This window comes from Lepus europaeus, chromosome 4 (genome assembly GCF_033115175.1).
Source record: "Lepus europaeus isolate LE1 chromosome 4, mLepTim1.pri, whole genome shotgun sequence".
In the NCBI taxonomy this organism is placed as follows: domain Eukaryota; kingdom Metazoa; phylum Chordata; class Mammalia; order Lagomorpha; family Leporidae; genus Lepus; species Lepus europaeus.
In genome coordinates, this window is record NC_084830.1 from 9,530,684 (window position 1) to 9,554,641 (window position 23,958).

The following is a 23,958-nucleotide window of genomic DNA, read 5'->3' on the forward strand; positions in this document are numbered from 1 at the left end:
TGGTGCCTGGTGTTGTCTCGGGTGCTGGGCAGACAGTGGCGAGCCTGGCAGGCAGCAGCTTTCGGGCCCAGGAGCATGTGTCCCAGACTAAAGGTTCAACACCCTGGAGACTGGTGGGCATCAGGCATAGTTCTGGGTGCGTCCGCGCCGAGTTCCTCTGACGCCTGCAGCAGCCCCAGCCCGTTGTGCAGGTGGAGGGCCTGGTGGGGTGGCCTGCCCGGGCTCACAGGCTGCCAAGCGGCAGGGCTGGGTTTGAACTCGAGCGCTTGCGCTTCTGGAGTGTGTGTTGGAAACCACTGCCCTGCCTGTGTGGAAGAGAAAAACACAACAGCAGGTGCAGCAGCTCCGGCTGTGGGCAGAGTGTGGTGCAGGCTGAGACGGAGTTGGGGCACCCCGGGCACGGCCAGAGGCTGAGGGTTTGAGGACGGTTGGAGCCATCCACAGAGCAGAGGGAGATGAGGGATAGATCATTGCAGGGAGGGGAGACAGCACCTGTCAGCCTGGATCCTGAGCCTGCCCAGGGAACATCCTGTTAGCAACCTGGGAGCTGTTACTAGGGGCTTCACGCTACAAATGAGTGACAGCGTTGGCACTGAGATGTCTAAAACTGTGGGTTTGCTTCCCGGGTCTAGATTCCGGTGTGATAGAAACACTGCAAGTCTCCCGGCCTTGGGTGTGGCGTCCCCAAGGCATCTCCTGCAGTATGGCCAGCGATGCTCTCCAAACCCATGCACTCCTGCGTGCAGGGCTGGGAGCTGCGAGTGGAGGAGGGTGCAGGATGTAGCACCCAGGGGCTGGCCAGCATGCCCCGACGTGGGGATTCGCACAGACCCAGCAAGACCTGTCGCCTGCCAGCCTCTGATAGGCCAGCCCTGTGGCCGGGGTGTCCCCTGCTCCTTTGCTGCGTCTTCTGGGACCTGTGGCATCATGGTTACTTTCAGAGTGCTCCCGCGCTCTCCCCAACGGGCTTCCTTGTGGTTTGAAACCTGCCAGGGCTGGTCTGGTGCTCACAGGCTACACCCTTTGAGGCTCACCTTGGCCATTTGTGTTTCAAATCGCTGCCCCACTGGGCTTGTGCTTAAGCCCTGGAGGGGAGCTGACACAGGGGTCTCGGGGGTCTGTCACAGTTGCATTAACGGCCGGTTGTTTTCACCTGTTCATGTGGTTGGTTTGTCTGGCCAGTTCTTTGGGAATTGGGACTGAATCTGGGCTGCTTTATTGTATGTGTGTGAAAAGCAGGCCTGCACATTTAAAAAAAAAAGTTTCTATTTCAAAAGCAGAGAGAGAGAACTTCCATCCGCCAGTTCACTCCCCAGATGCCCACAACTGCCAGAGCTGGGTCAGGACCTCCATCCGGGTCTCCCACGTGGGTGGCAGGTGCTCCCTCCCTCAGTCGGAGCTCAGCAGTGAGAAGCTGCTGGCGGGGTCTCCCCGGCTGTGGACGTCCAGAGCCGGTGGCTTGGCAGCCCTCTCTTGCGAGCTGGCATCACCGAGGGTGGTTCGGGTTGTTCCGGCCTGGGTGATGTTTCCGGACAAATGGTGGGCTCCGTGCTTGTGAGGTTCTGCCCGCTGCTCCCAGGACCCTGCAGCAAAGCCCTTCCCAGACAGCTTGCGCAGCATGTGGGCTGGGTGGGCCACAGGCCTGAGGTGCTGTGGCCGCAGGAAGGACCTGCGGGGGGGGGGGGGGGGGCGTTTGAACCGACTGCTGAGAATGCGCTGGCGTCACGTTAGGGACACTTAGGTCTGCAAGTTTGAGGAGTGGCGCGGGTGGGAGTATTTCGGGTTCCAGCTTATTTTCTTTGGCTGGAATTTTTGTCCAAGACGACCAGTGTTGGCAGAGACCTTTGGGGCGGCCCAGCCATACCCCTTCTCCTCCACATGGGGAGGTTGTTTCCGAAGCTGCTACATGGTCACCAGTGTTTCGGGGCTTGCTTCTCGGGGCAGGGCATGTCCCCTGCTTGGGGACGAGGGACCGCTCTGAGGATGGTAAGTACTTGCCAAGGGGTGCTGGCGAGGTGGTGCTAAATTGAGATGCCTCTGCCTCCCAAAATGTCACCAACAGACGTCGTCACTGCCGCATCCCTTCAGCACTGATCTCCCCAAAGCCTGGGCTGCGGTTTCTTCCCGAATCTTCCTGTTCTGTCTCAAGGCTGCCTTGGAAGGGAGCCTCTGTGCTGGTTCAGCGTGGGATCCGTGGCCTGCGGAGGGCTCAGGGGTCCGCCTGGTGTCTCCTAGTGATGAGGTGAGGGCGTGGGCAAGGCTGGCTCAGCTCCTGCAGCCAAGCTGGTGCCCAGGGCTGCGCCGTCGCAAGTCCACCGCCCACAGATCCTGGCTTGCAGGCCAGGCAGTTCCCTGTGGCCCCAGATCCCCTTCCTGTTTCTCATCGCCGCCACCTGCATCTTTGGTTGTCCAGCTGGGCCGAGCGGGTTTGGTTTCCACAGGAATCCGTGTTTGGGGGTTCGCCAGGGTGCCCCAGGAAGCAGCGCTATTACCCACAGCAAGGTCCCCTGAGTGCTGGCACCCTCCTGCCCTGCTCCGGAGCCCCGGGTTGGTCGGGCACGGCTGAGCCGGGTCCTGTCTGGCAGGGGCCGCTTGTTTTTCCTGCCCCTGGAAGCAGATGGGCTCATGGCCCGTCCTGACCCTTTGTTCATTCCCTTCCTTCCACATGCTTGCTCCGTGCTCCTTGTTCCCTGATGGGAAGGGGGCAGAACTCAGGAGCCTGGAAGGCTGTGCCCCTCCCTCGCCCACCCTCCCCCAGCCCCCTCCCAGAAGGGACTCTGGGCCCAGCGACAGCTGGCAGGAGCGCTCATCTGGATTAGCAAGGCTTTGGGAGACACGGCGTGCCTCCTGGGCCCTCCCCCGGGGCTCTGCTGGGGACATCCCCCCAGTGGGGTGAGGAGAGCATGTCTGGCCCACCAGGTGCTCAGGGTGGGGCTCAGGCTCGCGTCTCCCCAGTCTGTCTGGGCCAGGCTCTGTCCGGCTGATGTAACACGGATCTGTCTCCTGGTGTTGCAGAAGGGGTGCTGTGGGCACAAGCAGATGAGCCCCAGGACAGGGCACACAAGGGGACACGCGACCCTGCAGGTCTGGGTTCCTCGGGCAGGTTCCTCTTTCCAGGACACCGGGTGGCTCACCCCTGCGGGGACAGACTGTGCTGTGGGGCTGCAGAGAACAATGGTGTTTGAGTGTTTCCATTTGTCTCATTCAGTCTCACACAATCTTCCTGGTTTTGGCCAGTGGGGAGCGGGCACCAGGGCTGGCTTACAGCCCTGCAGTGGGTGTCAGCGTGCAGGTGCATGGCTCAGGGTGGGGCACAGGGGAGACCATGCCACTTGCTGGACCTGTCCAGAATTCTAGAACACAGAGGGCCGGCTGGTAGGGACCAGGATACTCTTGTCCCCAGGGTCCCCGGGGCCCAGTTGCAAGGAGTCTAATGCACATTGCAGCACCACAAGCTGGTGGCCTTGGGGGAGTGCCCTCAGTGTCTTCATCTGTAAAGTAGGCTTCTCCATGGCTCTGGGGTCAGGCCCCGGCCTGGCGTCTGGTGAGGAGGTGGGCACGGCTCTCACGGAGACCTCAGGTGCTTGGGGAGGCGCTGCCCGTGCTGAGTGAGCGACGCTGTGGGGGAGGGGAGCAGAGGGAGCTTGCTAAGGGGCTCCCAGCCAGCTCAGAAGCACTGTGGCGGGTGAACCCCCATGGCCCAGCACCCCGAGCAGGGGATGTGCCTCCCCAGGGGGTCACACTCGGCGTCCCTGTGAGAGTCCAGGTCTTCCGTCCAGCAGGTATCGAGCGCCTGATGTATACAGGGCCTCTGTGCCAGTCAGTGAGACCCAGGTAGCCCTTTCCTTGTTGGACTGCCCCAAATGAAGGCATACAGTTTGAAGGCCTCTACCCCTGCCCACCCCCGAGGGCTGCCAGGGACATTGTGGGTGCAGCGGGGCCCGGCGTCCTGTGTGTGCCACACTGTGTTCCAGGTGGCCCCTCCGCAAGGGAGGTGACGGGCCTGGGAGGCGCGGAGGGGGCTGGCCTGTGTCCACAGGCCCAGGGGACACTGCCTGGCGTGGCCTATTTTTAGAAGGAGCCATGTGGGTGGGCTGGGCAGACAATGAAGAATGCAGGCCCCACAGTGGCTCATTGTTCCTGGCCGGGCCCCATGGATGATCTGTGGCCCCCGCTGGGGGCTGGCCCGTGGCTCCAGCGTCTGGATTTTTCCAGGGCCTGGTGTCAGCAGGAAAGGAGGGTGGGGGCAGAGAGGAGGCAGGGAGACAGGGCTGGGCTCTGGGTTCTCGGGGATCCAGTCTGGGGTCAGGGGGGAAAGGGGTGACTGTGCGTGGCTCAGGAGGCACCTGTGTGGGGCCGGGGTCCTGGGCCACCTCTGTGCGCGTGGGCCCTGTGGCCTTGCAAATAGTTCTGCATCCCTGGGGGGCTCAGATCACTCTGCCCATTCCCCTGGGCCAGGAATCACAATGAGGGCTGGGACCCTGGGACAAGGCGTGGGTTCCTGCAGAGAGCGCAGTGCTGAGCTTGCCTTGCCTCTGGGTGGAGCCTGGAGGTGGAGCCTGGGGGTTAGGACCCTGTTCACCCTTCCGGATCTGCCCTTCCCTGGGGGAGCGTGCCCTGGGGATGTGGGAGCCTGGGGGTTAGGACCCTGTTCACCCTTCCAGATCTGCCCTTCCCTGGGGGAGCGTGCCCTGGGGATGTGGGAGCCTGGGGGTTAGGACCCTGTTCACCCTTCCGGATCTGCTCCTCCCTGTGGGAGCGTGGCCTGGGGGCTGTGGGAGCCTACCCTGGTCCCCCCCCCCCCCCGCCCATGGGTTCACACCCAGAGAGCCCCGAGTTCCCAGCACTCCTGGGGCCCTCCCCACCACCCTTGCCCGGCGTGAGTGCCTGTCTTCTCATCCCTCTAGGGACCAAGGCAGGTGGCACGTAGTAGGTGCTTAATAGAGAAGTGTGGGACTGGCTGAAGTTTCGTAGGGGGAGAAATGGGTGTTCCGACCCCAGCCCGTGTAGAAGAGTAAGGGGTTTATGGGCAGTTGGAACTTGCTGTTCCCGTCACTGGGAATCCCAGGTGGGGGTGCCGGCTCCCTCTCTCTGTTTCTAGCTTGGGGCTGATTGGATTTTCCTGTCCCCGTGTCTGTGACCACCCCCCCACCCCCCGTCTCCCACGCACCCGACGGCTCCTCCCATCTCCATGAGTTTGGCTGCTCTAGAATCTGTACAAACGTGGCCTGGAAGCATGCCGGCTGCAGGCTTCTGTGATGTAGCGTGTGTCCAGTCATCAGTGCTTTGTTGCACGTCACCACACCTCCGGGTGGGCAGCCGCATTCAGTGTACCCGTCTTCAGTTGCTGAACCCTTGGGCTCTTGCCACTTCTTGAGTGTTTTGCCTAGCACTGCTTACCTCGTGGTAACAACATGGCTGCTGCATATCCGGTCCTCCCAGCTGTGCTACATCAAGTCCAACCCACTTCACCAGTAGCTGGAAGTGAGTGTGGTTGGTCCTGATGGGCCTGACCCAGCTCAAGCCCTCGCAGCTGGGAGGTGGAACCCAGGCCTGGCCTTGGCCTTGGCCTTGGCCTGGGAGAGGTGGGGGAAGGGTGAATGTCAGTAGGATGAGCAGGCAAGAGTTGGGTGCATGAGAAACTCGGGGATGGATCCTGGGCAGCCCTAACCCTTCAAACGTCACGGCAGGTCTGATAACCTGTGAGGCAGGTGAGGCGTGGCTGCAGGGGATCAAAGACGCTCGTGTCTCCAAGGCCCCCATTTCTCAGGTGAAGACTCGGCGCTGTGCGGGGAGGGCTGGGAGCAGCCTGTCCCCGGCGTTCAGTGCCGGACCGGGGCTGTTTCCTCTACCCCACCTCCCACCCCCATTGACTCCCGCTCCTTTCCCTCTCCGCCCTTGCTCTGGGTGCGGCTGCCGGCCACAGCGCTGGTGGCCGGACAGCAGGTGCACCTGGGGCTTGCTCGGCTGCTGGGTGTGTGCCGTAGTAAACGCAGCCACACCGCCGCCGTGCAGCCCACGTGACAGGCCCCGTGTCTGCTGTCTCCCCAGGAGCAGGACATCGAGACGCTGCATGGCTCCGTCCATGTCACCCTGTGCGGGACCCCCAAGGGAAACCGGCCTGTCATCCTCACGTACCACGACATCGGCATGAACCGTGAGTTCCCAGGAGCCACGGCGGGGCTTGGAGGCGAGGAGGCAGGGCTGGGGTAGGGAGCCGGCTGTCTCTCCTCTCCAGGGACTTTCGGAAGTTAATGTGACAGTGTGGGAACACGAGAGCCTTCCATCTGGCTTCTGTGGCCATGACCTAAGTTAATGTGACAGTGGTGGGTTGTGTTCTAAGAGCTGTGCAGTGGTCACCCTAATCGCTTTGCAACCTTTTCATCACTCCCCAAAGGAACCCTGAACCCCACGTCTGTGGTTCCCTAGTCTCCCATCCTCCCCAGCTGCTGGGACTGACCGCTCTCTGCTTTCCATCTCCGTGGTCTGCCTGTTCTAGAATTTTCCATCAGTGGAATCCTATGAGCTGCAGGCTTCTGTGATGTGTCCAAACTTCCCCCATGTTGCAGCGTGTGTCATCCGTGCTTCATTGCACGGCAGTGCACCTGCGGGTGGCTGGCCCACAATCAGTTTATCCATCTTCAGTTGCTCAACCTTGAGGCTCTTGTCACTTCTTGACTTGGGAGTGTTTGGATAGAGAGTTCCGGAGAGTTCCAGAATTTGTTACCACATACGTTCCCTGCTTTTCCAAGATGGGAATGAATAAGATCTACTTAAAAAGCCACCCAGGAGCCGGGGACACCCACAGCCAATGTCAGAGGCTTGGGTTTTGCGTGCCGGCCTCTGCCTCTGATTTCCAGCTTCCTACCAATTGGCATCCCAGGAAACCCAGGGTGATGGCTCAGGTACCTGGGTGCCCACCACCCCAGTGGGAGACCCAAGTGGAGGCTCCGGGCTCCTGGATTAGCCTGACCCAGCCCTGGCTGTTGTGGACATTTGGGGAGTGAACCAGTAGATGGAAGACCTCTCTCTCTCTCTCTCTCTCTTTCTCTCTGTTGCTCTGCCTTTGAAATAATAAATAAATAAAAACCCACATGGAAGGGAAGTGAATCTGTTCATTCAGGAGGCTCTTACAGGCCTTCCTGTCCACTTATCTTTGGACGCTTGGTGAATTTTGTTTTTTGATTGCTAGATTACATGAGTTACATCCTCCCCCCCCCCCCCCCCCCGCTTGTTAATCAGAGTCCTGAGGCTGGGGATGCTATGAGTCACTGAAAACCACGTTTTCATGTTCTTCCTCACTTCTGCTTTATCTCACGTCTGTTCCCCTTGTGGCCGTCCGGTGCTGGTGCTGGTGCTGGTCCCGGGCCGGTGCCGTGACAGGCGTTGTGTCTTGTGGACCCTGGCATGGAGATGGAACTGCCTGTGTCAGTTTTCTCCTCATTGCATTGTAGAGAAGCGAAACTCTAAAGTCCCTGAGAGCTCACTGCTGACCCCTGGAGCAGTTTGGTGGGTGTTCTGTGGCACGGGTTCCATGTGTGGTTCAGGCACCCGGGCCCCTCCTGCCTGTGGCTCTGCATCTGGGAGGCAGATGGGAGATGGCAGAGACATTCCTGGGAGGGTGATGGGAAAATGATAAGCTTGCTGTTTGTTGGCCGGAAGCTGATCACATGACCGGCTTTGATTGCAAGGGCATCTGGGAAATGTAGTCCAGCCGGTGCCCAGGGTTAACTCTCAGCAACTGGCAGAGTCCAAGGCTGTATATTAAGTATAGGGTCCATGATTTATCTACTTGGTTCTTCCTTGTTAGAAAATCAGTGTGTGTGCACCGGCCGGTACCCAAGGCGTGAGGGGTCACGAGAGATTGTCAGTGAGGCAGCCCAGCCGTGCACCAGGGCCATGGAGCCGGTCTGGGAGCCCCTCCCGGCACCAGCTGCCGGGGCTAAGACAGCCGCTCACTGATCACCTCCGCTGTGTGCCCAGCCCCTGCCCCGGGCCCTGTCCTTGCCTTTGTCACCAGCAGGAAGTGGGAGTGGGGTCTGCCTTCTGGCACCTGCCGGGTAGGAGTGAAACAACTGACCCCGTGAATGCTCTGTACCCGCCAAGCTCCCCCCAGACTTCTCACCTCATTCCTGTCATCTCACTCCTGCAGACAAAACCTGCTACAACCCCCTGTTCAACTATGAGGACATGCAGGAGATCACCCAGCACTTCGCGGTCTGCCACGTGGACGCCCCTGGCCAGCAGGATGGCGCTGCGTCCTTCCCCGTGGGGTGAGAGCAGGGGCCTCGTGCGTGTGCGTCGTGCACTGGGAGGGGCGTGTTGAGCTGGTTGTTCTCAGCGAGTGTCTTACTACAGTGAGGTATGAGCTTTCCCCTTTCATGTTGCATACGGGTCACGGGGTTGGCCGTTTTTAAGGGTAGGAGTCCGTGGCACTGCGTCCATTCATTTGCCCCTTGTTGGGCAGCCAGTAGCGCCATCCAATGGAAGCTCCATGCCCAGCATGCACCATCATCTCCCTGCTGCCCCGTGCCCCCAGCTGAGACTGGCTTTGTGACAGGTGTGCCCACCCTGGCAGGCCTGACCCGGAACAAGGCCTTGGCAAGGCCAGACAGCCAGGAGCAGAAGCTCGGGGGAGGGTAACCCCATGGCAGCCCCCCTGTTGCAGGCCGCCTGGTTGTCTTCAGTGTGGTCTGGGTGTCATCTTCCGGGTGTGCCGAGTGTGGCCGGTGCAGCCCTCGCTCGTTCACCACCTTGCTCAGGGGTGCCCCGCGGGGGGTGGGGAGGGCGGGCTCTGGGCCCATCTGCTGACTTCACACAGCTGTCTTTAAAGCTGCAGCCTGTTTGCTCTGCCCAGCCCCCACCCAGCATGCAGTGGGCGTGGCCTTGCAGGGTCCCATGGCGCAGCCAAGGTCAAGCTCGCTGACCACCCGGAGCAAGTTCCTGGGTTTGCAGCTTCCAGAGGCACCTTCCCAGCACTGGCCGAAAGAGAGCTCTTTTTATTAGCGGCCAGAGCTCTCCTTAATAATTAACCCTTATCAGAGAAGAACGGGCTGGGACCACCAATTAAAAGCTTATCAAAACCGTGAGATAGCTTGAGGGTTAGCCAGCAGGTAAGCTGGGGGTCAGCTAGCCCAGTCAGCCGTTTGGGGCACCCTGGAGTGGGTGCTCAGTGGAGCGGAGGCCCGGGTGCAGGTGTGTTTCTCCAAGGTCGCTGGCGGGAGGCCCTGCTGGGAGTTCCTGCCTCCTGTGCCACCAGGGTGGGGGTGCAGTGGGGATCCCAGCCCCTCTAAGGATGAAACCCCTCCGTGCTGAGGCCAAGGCAGCAAAGTAGGGCTGGGGCGCCTGGCCAGACCCCTTCTGTCCTGGCTCTGGGACCTGCTAACTACACAGGAGGAGCCCCCTTGCCGTGCCCCCAACCCTGGGGAGCAGGGAGGAGCTGTCAGAGGCCCCGGAATGGAGCTGGCTTCCTTCCTGCCTCACCCTGGGGGCTGCTGGCTCCAGACAGAGCCGAGGCCACTTCAGAAGGGGCCTGAAGTCTGCTCCTCTCCCCCCTCCCCGCAAGTCTCTCTCCCTCAGTGCAGCGGCCCCCCCACATTGGCCCACACCCATCCAGGCCCCTTGCAGATCTTTCCAGGCTCTTGCACATGCTGGTGTTCTGCTTAGAATATATTTCCTGCACTCGACACTCATCAGATGCTCGTGCCCCCTCCCCCCCCCCCCCCCGCCTTCAGTGTCACTGCTTTCAAAAAGCCTTCCTTGACTGCTTGATCAGAGTGGGTCTCCCTGCTTTAGTCTCCCCTACTGCCCCAGTAGATGCATGGGGGGAGCCCGCGTCCAGGCGTGCCGCTGGGTGCTCAGAACGAGAGGGGAAGGGCACTGGGCCGGGGGCGTGTGGGTGTGGGTGGGTCCCCGTTCCACGACGCACTCCTGCCGGGGCGTGGGTTCCCGCTGACGCCGCTCGGTGTCTTGTGCAGGTACATGTACCCCTCCATGGATCAGCTGGCCGAGATGCTCCCTGGAGTCCTTCACCAGTTTGGGTAAGAGGTTACAGAGAGAGGGCAGCTCTCGCTCCCTCCTGCCCCTTGGCCTTGCCCTGCCTGCCCGCCCAGCTCTGGGCTGGATGAACTCGCTAGGCCCTGTAAACACTGCTTGCCCGCCCTGTCTTCATCCCCGTCCTCCTCCCGGTGGGACATGCCCCGGGCTGTTTCCTGTGGCTGGCACTGCCTGCTGGAGGCTGGGTAGTTTCTAGAGTTTTCTAGCTCCCGGTTCTAGAAGCTGGGAGGTCTCAGAGCACGGCACTGGCATCCGTCACCTCCCAAACACCTCGCCTCCGAGTACCCCATGTGTTTGAAATCCCCAGCACGTGACTGTCAGGGGTGGGCACCCCGAGCCCAGCAGAGGGCCCTAGGGCTGCGCAGGACCCTGGGTGTGTTGGCTCAGTGCTGCTCCCCTTGTCCCCCGGCGCTCTTGGGTAACGCCGATGCCTCCTGCATGTGCCCAATCCACTCTGTTCCAAGGAGTTTTCACCTCCCAGGCCAAGAGCAGGATGCTGTGATCGGCTTTCTGTAAATGTGAGACAGGCCCTGGGAGCCGGGGAAGGGAGCCAGGCTCTCCAGGGTCACCGTGTCTGGAGTCTTGGGTTCTCCAAGACCCAGCCTGGGGGTGTGCTCCGGGTCTGTGCCGCTTGTCAGCCACCCTCGGCCAGCGCTGTGGGCTCGGAGGGGGACGAGGCTCCTCGGTGACCGGGGCCCCGGGAATGTCGCGGTGTGGAGGGGCGGGGGGCAGGCAGTGACAGCTCCCGTCACTGCTTCTTCCCTTCCACTTCCAGGCTGAAAAGCATCATTGGCATGGGAACAGGTGCGGGTGCCTACATCCTGACCCGGTTTGCTGTGAGTCCTTTGGCATTGTTTTGAAGTTACGTGATGCATGCAATTAAGTCAAGACTCCGAGAGAAAGGTGGGGAAGCATCAGAGGGCCCCACAGGGAAAGAGAAGTGACCCCGAAGTCCATTTCCCGAGGGGAGCCCTGCTACCCGCACAGCGTTTGCTGCGGCTCCTCTGTTCCACGTGTGTGTGCAGGTGCGGTGCCCTCACGCAGGCAGCCATAGCTTCTGTGTGCTACACTCGTCCTTTGTCCTACGCTTTCTGTCTGTGCTTTTGTTTTTTTTTTTTTTTTTTTTTTTTTTTTTGGTTGTTGATGACAACAAAAATCCGGAAGCGGGCTACTTCAAAGGAGAAGACGCTTATTTGGTTCCCAGTTCTGGAGGTTCAAAGAGCGAGGCAGGATCAGGCTCGCTCTCATGTGAGCGAGCTCAGGGTTCCACAAGGACCGTCTGATCCCTGCTATGGGCAGTGCGGGCAGGACCACCCGTTAGCCCCCCGAAGGGCCCACAGCCTCCAGCATCGCCATAGGGAGGGCCACGCATCTCGCGCGGGAACCTGTGGGGACTTTCCCACTTCCTGTCCGAGGCAGGATCCGTGCACTTGGCCGTCCGCATGGACAGTGTCCTCCCACCGGGGAGCCTGCCGCAGCCCATGTCTGTGACAGCCGCTTGCTGTTTTGTGGCCAGGGTCCTCTTGCGTCCTAACTTACTCGTGTGAACCCGATGGCTGCCCGGGTATTATTATTACTGTGGGCTCCCAGGGTGCTTTGCATCCTTACCACGCAGTTGTTTAAAAATGGCGCCATCCTCATCTAATCCAGAAATGGGCATTCTGCCCGCCTGTCACTTGCTGGGCTTTGCTGCCGATGGGAGAGGCTGAGCCGAGCGTGAAACGGGGCGGCCACGGAGGCTCCGAGCCAAAGGTCTCAGCTGTAGCCTAGGTGCCTGTGGGTTTCCGAGGAGTAACAGCGTGGTTACTGCTGCCCACCGTCTGATGTATTGATGTATGAGGCTGGCGGGTTCTGTGCCCATTTGACAGCTGGGGAAGCGGAGGCCCGGCCAGCCAGGTGGAGTGATTTGCCCAAGGCGGCTCTGTGCAGGGCATCTGCTTTGCACTTCTCCTGTGGGGCTGCCACTTCCTCCTCCCTCGGGGCCCTCAGTCTTGTCCAGGATGGGGGCCTGGTGCCCGGCCCTGACCTTCTTCTGGGTGTTACCCCTGGAGCTTGGTTTGACCGTGGGAGTGCCGAGTGTTTTAGGCCTCCGGGCTCGGTCTCAGCTCGCGTCTTGAATCACAGCTCAACAACCCTGAGATGGTAGAGGGCCTCGTGCTGATCAACGTGAACCCCTGTGCCGAAGGCTGGATGGACTGGGCTGCCTCCAAGGTGAGCCTGGGGCCCCGGGTGGGTGGGCGGGGTCCCCAGCCTTTGCCTGGAGGAGCTGAGGGGCTCCAAGGCCTGTCCACCCCCTCTCCCACCCCTGCCACTGCCTGCTGGTGCCACGGAGTGTTGGGGTGATGGGGAGCTGGCGCCTGCCCTGTGCTGCTCTCCGCTGCCCATGCCCCGTCCCCCTGATCCTCTGTCCCCACCGGTGGCAGCGAAGAGAAGGGAACTGAGGCCGGGTGGTTGAGGACATCGCCCAGGACTGGGTGTCCGTGACAGTGACCCTGTGGTGCGTGGTGCTGACCAGCCCTGGCACTGGGGCTCCTGGTCCGGGGTGGGGGAGGGCAGAAGGGGCGTGAGCCGGCCTGGGAGCTCAGCTCTGGCTGGAGTCCCGAGGTTCCTTGTTTATCTTTTAAAACTGATCATTGTGGGTTTTTTTTTTTTTTTTTTTTTTCTTTCCATGGAGGCCCCAAGGAGAGGGGAAGTCATTCCAACTGAAACAGGACAAAGCTCTGTTTCAAAGGCTGGGGCGGAGTGGGGCTGGCTTCTCACTCGGAAAGGGTGTTTTTGCCAAGTTTGGGGTGGCTGCCCAGGACGGATGCTTGAGGGGGTCATGCCCCTCGCCCCCTCCCAGCCCATTCTGGCTGCTCCCATGGTGCCTTTCTCTTTCCCGACTGTGGTGCCAGAACATGGAGCCCTTCCCTCCTGCCTGTGTGACCTCCAGGAGGGGGGCCCACTCCCTGTTTTTCATTTGATTTTCCCAGCAAGGGAAGTGACATTGCAGTTAGCCCGTTTGGCTCCCGGCTGGCTGTTCCGAGCCAGGCGAGCAGAACCTGGCATCAGGGGGAGCCTGTGGAATGCTGGGGGCTGTAGCCTCTGCACTGCAGCCTGCCTTTCCAACCCCAGCCTCCGAGTGGGGCCATCAGCCGCAGCTGGAGGGGACACGGTGATGGATGGGGGAGGGGTGATATGGGAGGCTGGGAGCTGGGAGCTAAGTGGATCCCAGGCTGCAAATGCCCCTGGGTACGATCCTGTCAACGCGTGCAGTGGTTCTTGGCACCCCAGTTAGATGAGAATCTGGGCTGCGGAGCTCTGTAGTGTGCACAGTGCCGCTGGCCTGGGAGGTGGCAGTCCGGGCCGGCCAAGGTCCCAGGCCTGAGCTGCTCGCCCCTACCAGTTCCTACCCATACTGAGGTCGCTCGGCACACATTATTGTGTGCTAAGGACCTGGCATTTAGGGACCTCCTAAATAGAGTACAAATAGATCTTTGGAGCTCTTGTTGTATACGAAGCATTTATATAGCTCCCATGGCATACCTAGCAGTGCGGAGCTCCTGTTGGATCCCTGTTTGTGGAGTTCCTGCTGTATACCTGGCCGTTATAGAGCTCCTGTTGTATACCTAGAGTTTGTGTAGCTCTTGCTATCATCTGCCATTTATGGAGCTCCTGCTGTATACCTGCATTTACTGAACTAGCATCTGTGGAGCTCCTGCTGTATACCTAGTCTCGATGGTGAGAGAGGAGCTGGTTACCAGTGTCTTCGGGTCTGAGATAGGACACAGGCTGCGAGGGGAGGAAGTTGCAGGGTGGTGTAGAAGGAGCAGCTGGGAGCCACACGGGTCCTGGGAGGCGGAGGAGGAGAACTCGGATGTGATGAGCAGTGGGGGGCCTTTTCTTCTCAGGGCTCAGAGATTTGGGAGCAGGGTGGGCTGGGAGCTGCTGGGGTCTGTCTTTAGCCCCTGGATGCCAGGCCCACGCCGGGCAAGTGCTACTCTGTGCCCGGGGCCATGGGTCTTGCTGACCTGCACTTGCTGCTGTTAACTGCCGGCTCCTCTCCCCCAGATCTCCGGGTGGACCCAGGCCCTGCCCGACATGGTGGTGTCCCACCTCTTCGGGAAGGTGAGTAGTGTAGCCCGGCGCCCTCATCCCCACACAGCAAGTGACCAAGTGTTGTCTGCAAGGGGCCACGGGGCTGTTTACATCCCGGGTTCCGGATAAGGAATCAGACCAGAGAGGTTGAGCGACTCGTGTCAGATCTCACAGCCAGGGAGAGGATTGACACCCCTGAGCCTGGCCCCAGAGGCCACCGTAACCACCCCAGGTCACCCCATGCAAGCCTCTGCTCCTGCCTGGCCCCCGGCTCAGCAGCAGTCTGCAGCATCGCCCGCCCGTGGCAAGCAGTGGTGCCAGTCCCATCCTCCTCCTCCTCGTCTCCTGGCCTTGGCCTCGGGGTTGTGCCTCCAGCTGGGGCTGGCAGCCCCTGAGCAGGGGGTGCTGTGGGCTCTGGTGCAAGCGCAGGGCCTGGAAAACCCCTCGGTTGCCTGAACTCGAGCTGACCTGCCCTGTTTGCTCTGGGTGGCCCACTACTGGGCTAGCATGGGTGACGCCGCCGGGCCACAGGCACTCCGCTTTGGAGCTGGCGAGGTGTGCACGCAGGGATCGGTCCTTGCACCAGTGACCTGCTGTGGACATCTCAGAGCAGGGGTGGGGAGTGTCCAGCAGAAGGCCCACAAGATCATTCAGTCCAGCCCTGCCAAGACAACCGATCGCAGGCTCGAAATTCAGCAAATCTAGAGCAGGCTGACTTTTAAGCTGATGATTTTATATGGCCCGCAGATGATATTCTAAATATCCAAATGGCCTGTGGCCGAAAAAGGTTCCCGGCCCTGGCGTAGAAACCCAAAGACAGATACGCAGTCCTGGAGCCGCAGCCCTGAACTCAGATGCGTGTGGGACTCCAGGCGAGAGCCCTGCCCTGCTGCTCGCAGTCTCCAGTCTCTGCCCTACCTTTCCTGGTGACCTCACCCCCAGGCCCCCAAGTACACCTGCCAAGACCCCCTCCCCAAATCAGCCCGCATCCAGAAGTCCCAGGGCCAGATCTTCTGGGGCCCATGTACGTCTCCTCTCTCTTTCCTTCTTAGCTGTTCATGTCGGTAACGCATAGGAAGTTGGGGGAATTCAGAGCCAGCGTGTCTGTGTCCTTGGAGGCGGGTAGGGCGCCGAGAGTACTCCCCAATGGCACCCCAGGTTCCCTGGAGACCGCCTGGGCCGCAGGGGTGCCTGCCAGCATCCCCAAGTCGCTGCAGCTCTTTTGACCTGTGCTGCCTCAGTTTTCCCCCTCGCTTCTCCCTGACTAGCCAGCCGGCGTCTGGGTCGGAAACAGCGCGGGCTGGACTCCGCGTGCTTGCTCCCCGTCCCAGTCTGCCAGCCGCTAATGCATCCAGGCCTTTTGTACGCACTGCAGTGTCTGCCACCCAGCACGGGGCTCCCGGAGCAAGCTCCTCACTTGCGGGCTCACCCCAGATGGGATCCCAAAAGCAAGCTGAAGGCGGGCCGAGCCGGGCTGGCCGACACAGGGCTCTGGCAGGCCCTCGGGGGGAGCCAGCAGCTTCCTGTTGCTTGAGTCGGTTTTGTTTTTCAAGCGTGAAAAGCTGCTTTTCAGCTGTGGCCGTTAGACGTGGGCGGTGTTTGCCTCTTGCAAGAGGGCTTTTGAGTGGCAGCCTCTGGGGAGTCCCACACTGGGGCTCAGAGAGGGGAAAGCGCTGTTCTTGAGAGGCGGTGAGGGAGCCAGGGCCCCCTCCAGGAGGTCCCACGTTAGGAGCCCCCCAGGGCCAGCCGTGACCTTCCCACTAGGCTCAGCTCCCAGCCCAGCAAACCCATCTTTCTGGAGCCATCCCTCTGGCGCTGCCAGGGTCCTGTGCATTGGATATCATCATCTTTGAACCTGAGTACCCTGGGCGGTGGAGGGGGAGTGGCCAGGCCAGGGCCACCCTCTCCCCTCTGCTCTCCATGCAGGAGGAGATGCAGAACAACGTGGAGGTCGTGCACACCTACCGCCAGCACATCTTGAATGACCTGAACCCCGGCAACCTGCACCTGTTCATCAACGCCTACAACAGGTACGGGGTGGGCACTCCCTCGGCCACGCAGGTGCCGCTGCTGGGCTCCTCTGCAGGTCTGGGATGTGGAGCGAGGGAGCAGAGGACTGTGACAGTGCAGGCCCTGAATTTGCGCAGAGAGATGAGTAGACACGGGTGCTTGGGAAAGACCCCGGAGGCGGGTGTGCCAAGACCTGAGCTACCGATCCCGGCCTCTAGGGGCGCAGTCATGAGTGGGTCACAGCCACGGACTCATGGTTGAGTCAGGGCAGCCGGCTACATTCAGGAAAGGCCAGGAGAGCTGGGAGGGCCGCGGAGCACCCTAGAAGGGAGGGGGCGATCCAGGCGGGCTTCTGGGAGGCGGGCTTGTCATTCCCAGGAGGAGGAGGGGCACAGCCTAAAGGCAAGAGCTAGGTGCTCCTCAGGAACTCAGCCAGGGCCAGGGTTCCGGAATCTTCCATTGGTTCACCTAGCCTGCTAGCGCCGCTCTACCAAAGGAGGCAGGAGTGAGCCCCCGGCAGTCGCCTCTCCTCCAGTGTCAGTAAGTTGACTTGGTTTGGGCTTGAGGCAGAATTCAGGATCAGTGTCGTTGGAGGAGCCTGCCAGCACCTCAGAGCAGGAGGGCTGACCGCAGGCAGACACTGGGAGCCCCGGGAGAGCCTGCGACACGGCCCGAGGGTGCTGTTGTGACCGTCGTTTCCTGCTGAGGAAGTGACGGCACAGAGAGGGTGCGCGTTCAGCCCGAGGTCACACAGCTCGGAAGTGGCGGAGCATGATTTGAATCCGCTCATGAGCTGGCAGAGTGCTGCTCACGGTGCTGGGAGCTGCAGGCGGTGGGGAGGGAGCGAGGGCCTGTGGTGCAGGGGAGAGGAGAGCTGGCCACACCGGGCCTCACGCCACGACAGACGGGAGCCATGGAGGTGAGGGCAGGACTCCCGCCGAGCCTGGGAGACCATGAGGGAGGCTGGCCTCTGGGCTCTGACAGGTGGACAGGTGGTAGAGGACGTGGCGTGTGCTGTAGAAACACGGGATGGCAGCACACACCTGGGGCAGAATGAGGCCAGCTCCCCGCAAGCGCCAAGTCCTGATGGCCCTTTAATGGCGTCTGGGGACCCCGAGTGGCCAGAGAGCCGGGGGGACTCCACCCAGCTTGGGGACGTGGGGGCTTGGCCTGCAGGCCCTCCCTCGGGGGCTGGGGTCTGCCGATGCTAACGATGGCTGTGTTGCTGTAGCCGGCGGGACCTGGAGATCGAGCGGCCGATGCCAGGAGCCCACACCGTCACCCTGCAGTGAGTCGCTTTTCTCTCTTTCTCTCCTCCACGCGCACTGCCTGCCCTTGTTTGCTCACGCCTGGTGCAGGGGCGCCCTGGGCGCAGCAGGATGGCCTCACCCGGTGCCCCCTGGGTGGCACGCTGTGGTCGGGGACACCTGGGAGACTTCTCTCTGGGGGCCGAGCACTGCCCAGCCTGGCCCGGTTTCTCCCTGCGCAGGTGGCATGAGTCCCCAGCATGTACATTGGCACCTCCCATAGCAGAGGTGGAATCGTGGCCACTCTAGATGCCACTTACCATGTCGGTGTCGGTACCGGGCTTTGCCTTCCAAAGCCTAAGAATGAGTCACATAGGATGCACTTTTTTTTTTTTTTTTTTTTTATTGGCTGCTATGGCTGGTGCACTGCACCGATCTGAAGCCAGGAGCCAGGTGCCTCCTCCTGGTCTCCCATGCGGGTGCAGGGGCCCAAGCACTTGGGCCAGCCTCCACTGCCCTCCCAGGACACAGCAGAGAGCTGGACTGGAAGAGGAGCAGCCGGGACCAGAACCCGGCGCCCATAGGGGATTAACCAAGTGAGCCATGGCGCCGGCCCTAGGATGCACTCTTAAAAGCGCTCTGTGAATTTGGGAGGGAAAGACGGTGCGGACGCAACTCACAGATTCCCTGGTATCAGTGGTGTCTTTTTGTGGCTCCTCGAGTCTGCCACCTCGTCTGACGTGTGTGTACCTGGTGCTTGTCTTTCCCTTGTCACACGGCCATTCTCATGTCCGTCTTGGCTGCCAGCAGAGCCCCGTTCATCCTTCCCTGAGGAGATCAAAATTAAGAACGTCAGGGCACAGAAATTACCTGGCTGAAATTCATACTAAAGTGTACATGGCTACCAGTGCCTCTTATCCTAAGAGCAAAGCAGAAGGCATTGGGACAATGAAACAGAAAGATCCCGGGTCCTGGGGAGGCCAGCACACCCTTGTTAGGACTCCACTTCCGGCCTGGCAGGCGTGGGAACGTGGAGTCAGTTACTTGAACCTTGTGCCAATCCCTCCTCTTCTCTCCCTGCCCCCAGGTGTCCTGCGTTGCTGGTGGTTGGAGACAGCTCTCCTGCCGTGGATGCCGTGGTACGTGGGGAGCAGCTGCTGCGGTCAGCGGTTCACCCAGTGATCCCAGCCTGGTTGAGTTTCTGTGCCGGTCCATGCCCTGGTGCCAGGTGGCATGTTTTCAGTGCTGCGCTGGGCCTCTGGGCACAGGGCCCGGCCAGCAGCCTCTGTCCCTGGTGCCTGCAGTCCCTGGTTGCTTAGCAACGGTCCCAGACCCCTCACCTGCCAGTCTGCAGCCGTTATCTCGATTCCCGGGCCTAAGGCCTCTTGGGAAGCAGGTGGCTCTGCCGGGCCACAGGGGGCCCTGGTTGCCTGGCAGGAGCCAGAGGCACCCGGGCATTGTGGCTCAGGCAGGCCTTTCGCACTCCTTACTGCCCACCTGCACTGCTGTGGGGGCAGGAAGAGGAGCCTGCTTTTCTGCTTCCCTACGATGGGGGGATGGGGCTGTCAAGCCGAGTCCCAGAGCGGTGCACGCCCGGTTCGGCAGGCAGCCGAGTGGAGCGTGCTGGTGTCTGTGTCATAAAGGCTGGCGTGGTGTAGCCAGCCTCGATCTTTCTGGGGGCCGAGCCACTGGAAAGGACCACGGATACATCAGCCAGGACAGATGGCCCACATCAAGGGAGGCGCCGGCTCTGCCCTAGGGTGGCGAGTGGGTGCGCTGGCCGGTACTGAACGCCACTTTGAAGTGGGTCAGACCGGTTTGGCGGGTGTGATTTCATACGAGGAATTGTCGGAACAGACGTGTTCTGACGGCGGCTGGGGATCCAGGCTGTTCGCGGAGCAGGTGCTTGGGCGGCCCCGGCCGTCTGCACGTCAGCCGATCCTCTTCACATACCTGGGAAAGAAGACGCTGTCCCCACTGTATAGATGGGGAAACGAAGTTCAGGAGCTTGGCCCGGGTCACACAGGTGCCCGTGTCAGGACTGGGACCCCTGCTTAACCCAAAGGCCACCTCTGTGCCAGTAGGAATGCTGCCATTGATGACAGCGGCACAGTGGCCGGGGCAGGGGACGGTGTTGGCTTGGACCGGACTCCAGTAGGAACGCTGCGTTGACGACAGCGGCACAGTGGCCGGGGCAGGGGACGGTGTTGGCTTGGACCGGACTCCAGTAGGAACGCTGCGTTGACGACAGCGGCACAGTGGCCGGGGCAGGGGACGGTGTTGGCTTGGACCGGACTCCAGTAGGAACGCTGCGTTGACGACAGCGGCACAGTGGCCGGGGCAGGGGACGGTGTTGGCTTGGACCGGACTCCAGTAGGAACGCTGCCATTGATGACAGCGGCACAGTGGCCGGGGCAGGGGACGGTGTTGGCTTGGACCGGACTCCAGGTAGAGAATTAGCAAGCGTCTTTTTCCTTCTTGTCCAGGTGGAGTGCAACTCGAAACTGGACCCAACGAAGACCACGCTGCTCAAGGTACACGGAAAACAAAGCGGGCGGGCATTCTTAGCACCTCCCGGGTTCTCTGCAGAGCAGCCCTGGGCCTGATGGACCTGTGGAGATAGTGATTACGTCTCAGGTTGTCTCTGTCCCACGGGAGTCAGAGCTGCTGGTCCCCAGGCTCTGCGGAGGGGAGGACCAGTAACAGCTTGGCCGGGACCCGCACGAGGGTGGCGCCAGGATGCCCCTCCCAGAGGGGCCTCTGCCTGCCCAGCGCGAGCAGATGTCTCCCAAGGCCTGTCTTTAGGCCTCTCCCGCAGGCCCTCTGAGCACATGGCGCACTGGCCGTCTGGGAGCTGCCTTCCAGAAGGATCTGCGGCCACTGCTGCAGGTGCCTTGTCAGTGACTGCCAACTGCACGAGAGCAAGGCCCTTGCTGGGGCTCCCCAGCTGCACGTGGGGTGGGCGGGTGCGGTCACGGTCCCCTGGGCAGAGCAGAGTGCTTTTGCTCCTGAGTGGCCCGAGCTGGCTGTCGGATTCCTGTTCTGAGCAGGGCGAGGCCCCGCACTGCCCCGGGAAGTGGTGAGATTGCAAAGTGCTGGGCCTTGGGGCCGCACGCTGCCTGTGCCACAAAGTACCATGCACCAGGCTCCTTCAGTCGACAGGGATCCCGTCTCTCCCGGTTTCGGAGGCCTCCGGACCAGAGCATCACAGGGCCGAGCTCGCCTAGGGCTCTCGGGAGGAGGCTGTGTGTTCACCTCTCGCGCTCTTGGCGGTCATGGTCACCAGCAGTTCCCTTCCTTGGCTTGTACACTGCCCCGCCCCTCCTCCCCAGGTGCAGCTCCAGGACCACACAGCCAGCTCCCCGAGTGGCTGTGTCCCCATGTCCCTGTTCCCTTAAGGACATCACCAGTCCTTGGATTCAGGGCCACCCTCATCCAGTATGACCTTGAGTCTATTGGCAAAGACTCTTGTTGCCAAACAAGGTCACGGTCATAGCTACTGGGAGCCGGGACCTCAGAGAAGGGGAGGTGACTGGCTGGAGTTCCTGGATCAGACCACTTCAGCCTGTTTCTGGGCAGACTCTGTCCCCGCCCAGCTGGCCCTGCCTAGTTCCCCACCCCCACCACCTCCAGAGTTAAAGCCCCAGCATCCCCTTGCTTTTAGTCCCCTGGAGCAGCCTGGCGGCGGCCACACCCCTTCCTGCCTTGTTCCCCCGGGGGCCTCCTTACCCGCTGTCTGCTAGCCCTCTACCCCATCTCCCCACTTCTGATTGATCATCACGCACCTCCAGCGGCCTCCTGAGGTGGGGTGGCTCCCAGCCTGCGGGTTTAGCAGGGGCTTTGGGAGTCACGGTCTTTGTTGATGTGGCAGTCGGGAGCCCCAGCAGGCCTGGCGCCCAGGGCCCCACCGTGCCCTTGGGAGGGGGCCTGGCTCAGATCGCCCAGGTGCTGGCCAGGATCCTGCAAGACCCTGTGGTTCTTGCCCGCCGGCCCGGTTGCTGCCTCTGGCCCGGCTCTTGGCGGGGCAGGGGGCGGGGAGCCGCACGGTGATCTCTGGGGCCCCTCGCAAGGTACAGGCATCGTTTGCCAAGGAGACTGATCTAGTGCTGAGGGCAGGGTGACTAAGGCAGCAGCCGCCTTGCGGGGGCGGGGGGAGGTGGGGGAGGTGCCCATCACCCACCCGGGTCCCCCTGGGCAGGGCAGTGGCTGAGCACTGACCGTCCCCTCTCCCTTCCAGATGGCGGACTGCGGCGGCCTCCCGCAGATCTCCCAGGTGAGCGTCACCCTGGCTTTTGCTTTGGACCCCCCGCCCTCTCCCGGCCAAGTGCGGGCCCCCTGTGACCGCGGGTGCCTTTCCCTCCCTGCCTGTCTCACGGGAAGACTGTGCGGGCTCCATCTGGTCTGTGCTGGGTGCTCACTTGCCGGCAGTCATTGCGTCGCCCAGAACTCGGCTCCTGAGGGGCCCCAGGAGACGGGGGTGACAGATCTGCCCAGTGGGCACAGCTCGTTCTCGTGGTCCAGGGTCTGGGTGTTTCTGCCCCAAAGACCGCAGCCAAGGGGCCCCTGGGAGCTCAGGCCCAGAGCGGAGAGGTAGAGGAGGTTCAACCACACAGATGTGTGTGTGTGTTTGCCCACAGACGTGTGCAGGTGTGTGCACGCACGTGTGTCTGCATGTGTGCACGTGTGTGCATCTCCCCAATACCTGACCCCTCTCCAGGACCCCTCCCAACCCAACAGGCAAGCTTCTCATCCACGTTCTCGGGATTTTGCATCCTCATACTCTCCTATTCTATCTTCAAATGAAATATTGTGTGACTTGCTTTTTTCTCCCCCTCAAACACTCTGCTGCCTCCTTCTTCTTCCTTGGCCTACTGAAATGAGAGCAGAGCCGACCCTCGCCATAAAGAAAGTAATTTCAAGTGCAGGGCAGGAGGAGCTCAGCTAGCACAGGTTCCAGGAAAGCAGCCCAGGGAGGCCCAGTTCTCCTGTAACCCCTCAGCCCTCACCGCTTGGGCTCTCGCGGGCTGGGTGTCTGTCTGGAAGGGGTCTTCCCATCCTTGGTCCAGGTAACTCTTTGCAGCAGAAGGCTGCAGAGCAAGCAGGTTATCTTAGAGTTACAGAAGGGGAAACTGAGGCGGAAGATGGGCACGATGTCCCCACTGCCCAGAGAGCCCGGCTTAGGCCCAGCGTTCTCGTCCCCAAGCCCAGGGTCTTAGTCCCCTCCCCCCCCATCCTGAATACGCAGAGGCCCTGCCCCCTGCAGCTGGGCCTGCTTCTCCTGTGGCGCAGGCCCTGGGGGCAGATTGCACCCGGTCTCCTTGCAGTGTCATTTGGCTCCTTGTGAGACAGTGGCAGGGGCTGGCGGGGGTGGGGGCGGCACCGCCTCTGTCCGTGACGTCTCTCCATTGCGGGAGAGTGGGACCCAGGGCACCGCAGCTGGGTGGTGGGATCCACTGAAGGCTGCACACGTGGCTTTGCTCCCTGAGGAGTCACCTCCCAGTTCAGATGAAATCACTCGAGAGTAACTGGCCTCGTTAGTTGATGCAGTGGCTTGTCCATCTACTTAACCAGTCAACCATCTGTCCTTTCTTCCTTCCATCTTCCTTCCCTGCCTGCCTTTCTTCTATGAATCTTTTCTCGTCTATGAATTTATCCAAAGTTTCTTCTTCCATCCATCCATCCCTTCCTCCCTCTCTCCTCCATCTCTCCATCCATCTCTCCATCCATCTCTCCCTCCCTCCCTACATCCACCCATCTGTTTCTACATCCCTCCACCCACCCATTCAACACCATCCATCCCTCTATCCACCCATTCAACACCATCCATCCCTCCATCCCTCCATCTCTCCATCTTTCCTTCTTTAAATTCTTCTATCCAGCTGTTCATCTTTTTTTGGTCCACCTCTCCATCACACTTGCCCCTGCCAGCCAGCCACCCTACTGTTGAGGCCGAGGTGAGCTGCCCTGAGAGCCTGGCTTCTGAGTCTGGAGATTCCCGTGTGACTCTTCACTTAGCTAGTAGGACTGGGCTGGATCACTACCATCCGAGGTGTGTTCAGCTGCGAGATGTCCATGAGATGGCAGCAGCCTCGTGAGGAGGTGGTGAGGAGTACGTGAAATAAAGGCATGACTGTCTGCCCCTGGCCAAAGCTAATAGCAGCCTCCACCATTCCCGTGTGTCTGCTTTGTCCCCTCAACATGTAGTGGCCCCTGGCCCGGGCCATGCTGTCACCTGCAGGGGCTGTGGCCTGTGGTCCACCGGGCCCCAGCCCTGACTGTTGCTCTCCCTTGCAGCCGGCCAAGCTCGCTGAGGCCTTCAAGTACTTCGTGCAGGGCATGGGATACAGTGAGTATGGGACTTCCCAGTAGGCGGTGGCTCGGGGCAGGGGTGGGGGCAAGGAGTGCCGTGCCCTGAGCCAGTGTCTCCTGGGCCAGCCCTGGTTCTTTGGGGCAGAGGGAGAAAGGCCAGGCGGCGTTCCAAGGCCTTGGGGCCAACCATCACCATGTGTTTTGTTTTCCCTCCTTTGGGGCTAGACGTTGTGTCACACCAGGGGTTCTTGGAGGTTTG

At 61.1% G+C, this 23,958-nt stretch overlaps 1 protein-coding gene across 1 annotated transcript in view; it reads left to right on the plus strand.

The window, feature by feature from the left end:
- NDRG1 (N-myc downstream regulated 1) overlaps positions 1–23,958 on the plus strand; it is a 45,786-nt gene that overhangs the window by 17,766 nt on the left and 4,062 nt on the right. The window contains exons 4-15 of the mRNA XM_062187957.1: positions 6,052–6,157; positions 8,153–8,273; positions 9,978–10,040; positions 10,832–10,892; positions 12,181–12,267; positions 14,107–14,163; positions 16,060–16,163; positions 17,375–17,431; positions 18,478–18,529; positions 19,877–19,924; positions 21,628–21,663; positions 23,685–23,736. Of these exons, the coding sequence (XP_062043941.1) occupies positions 6,052–6,157; positions 8,153–8,273; positions 9,978–10,040; positions 10,832–10,892; positions 12,181–12,267; positions 14,107–14,163; positions 16,060–16,163; positions 17,375–17,431; positions 18,478–18,529; positions 19,877–19,924; positions 21,628–21,663; positions 23,685–23,736 (844 nt within the window). The remainder of the gene's footprint in view (positions 1–6,051; positions 6,158–8,152; positions 8,274–9,977; positions 10,041–10,831; positions 10,893–12,180; positions 12,268–14,106; positions 14,164–16,059; positions 16,164–17,374; positions 17,432–18,477; positions 18,530–19,876; positions 19,925–21,627; positions 21,664–23,684; positions 23,737–23,958) is intronic.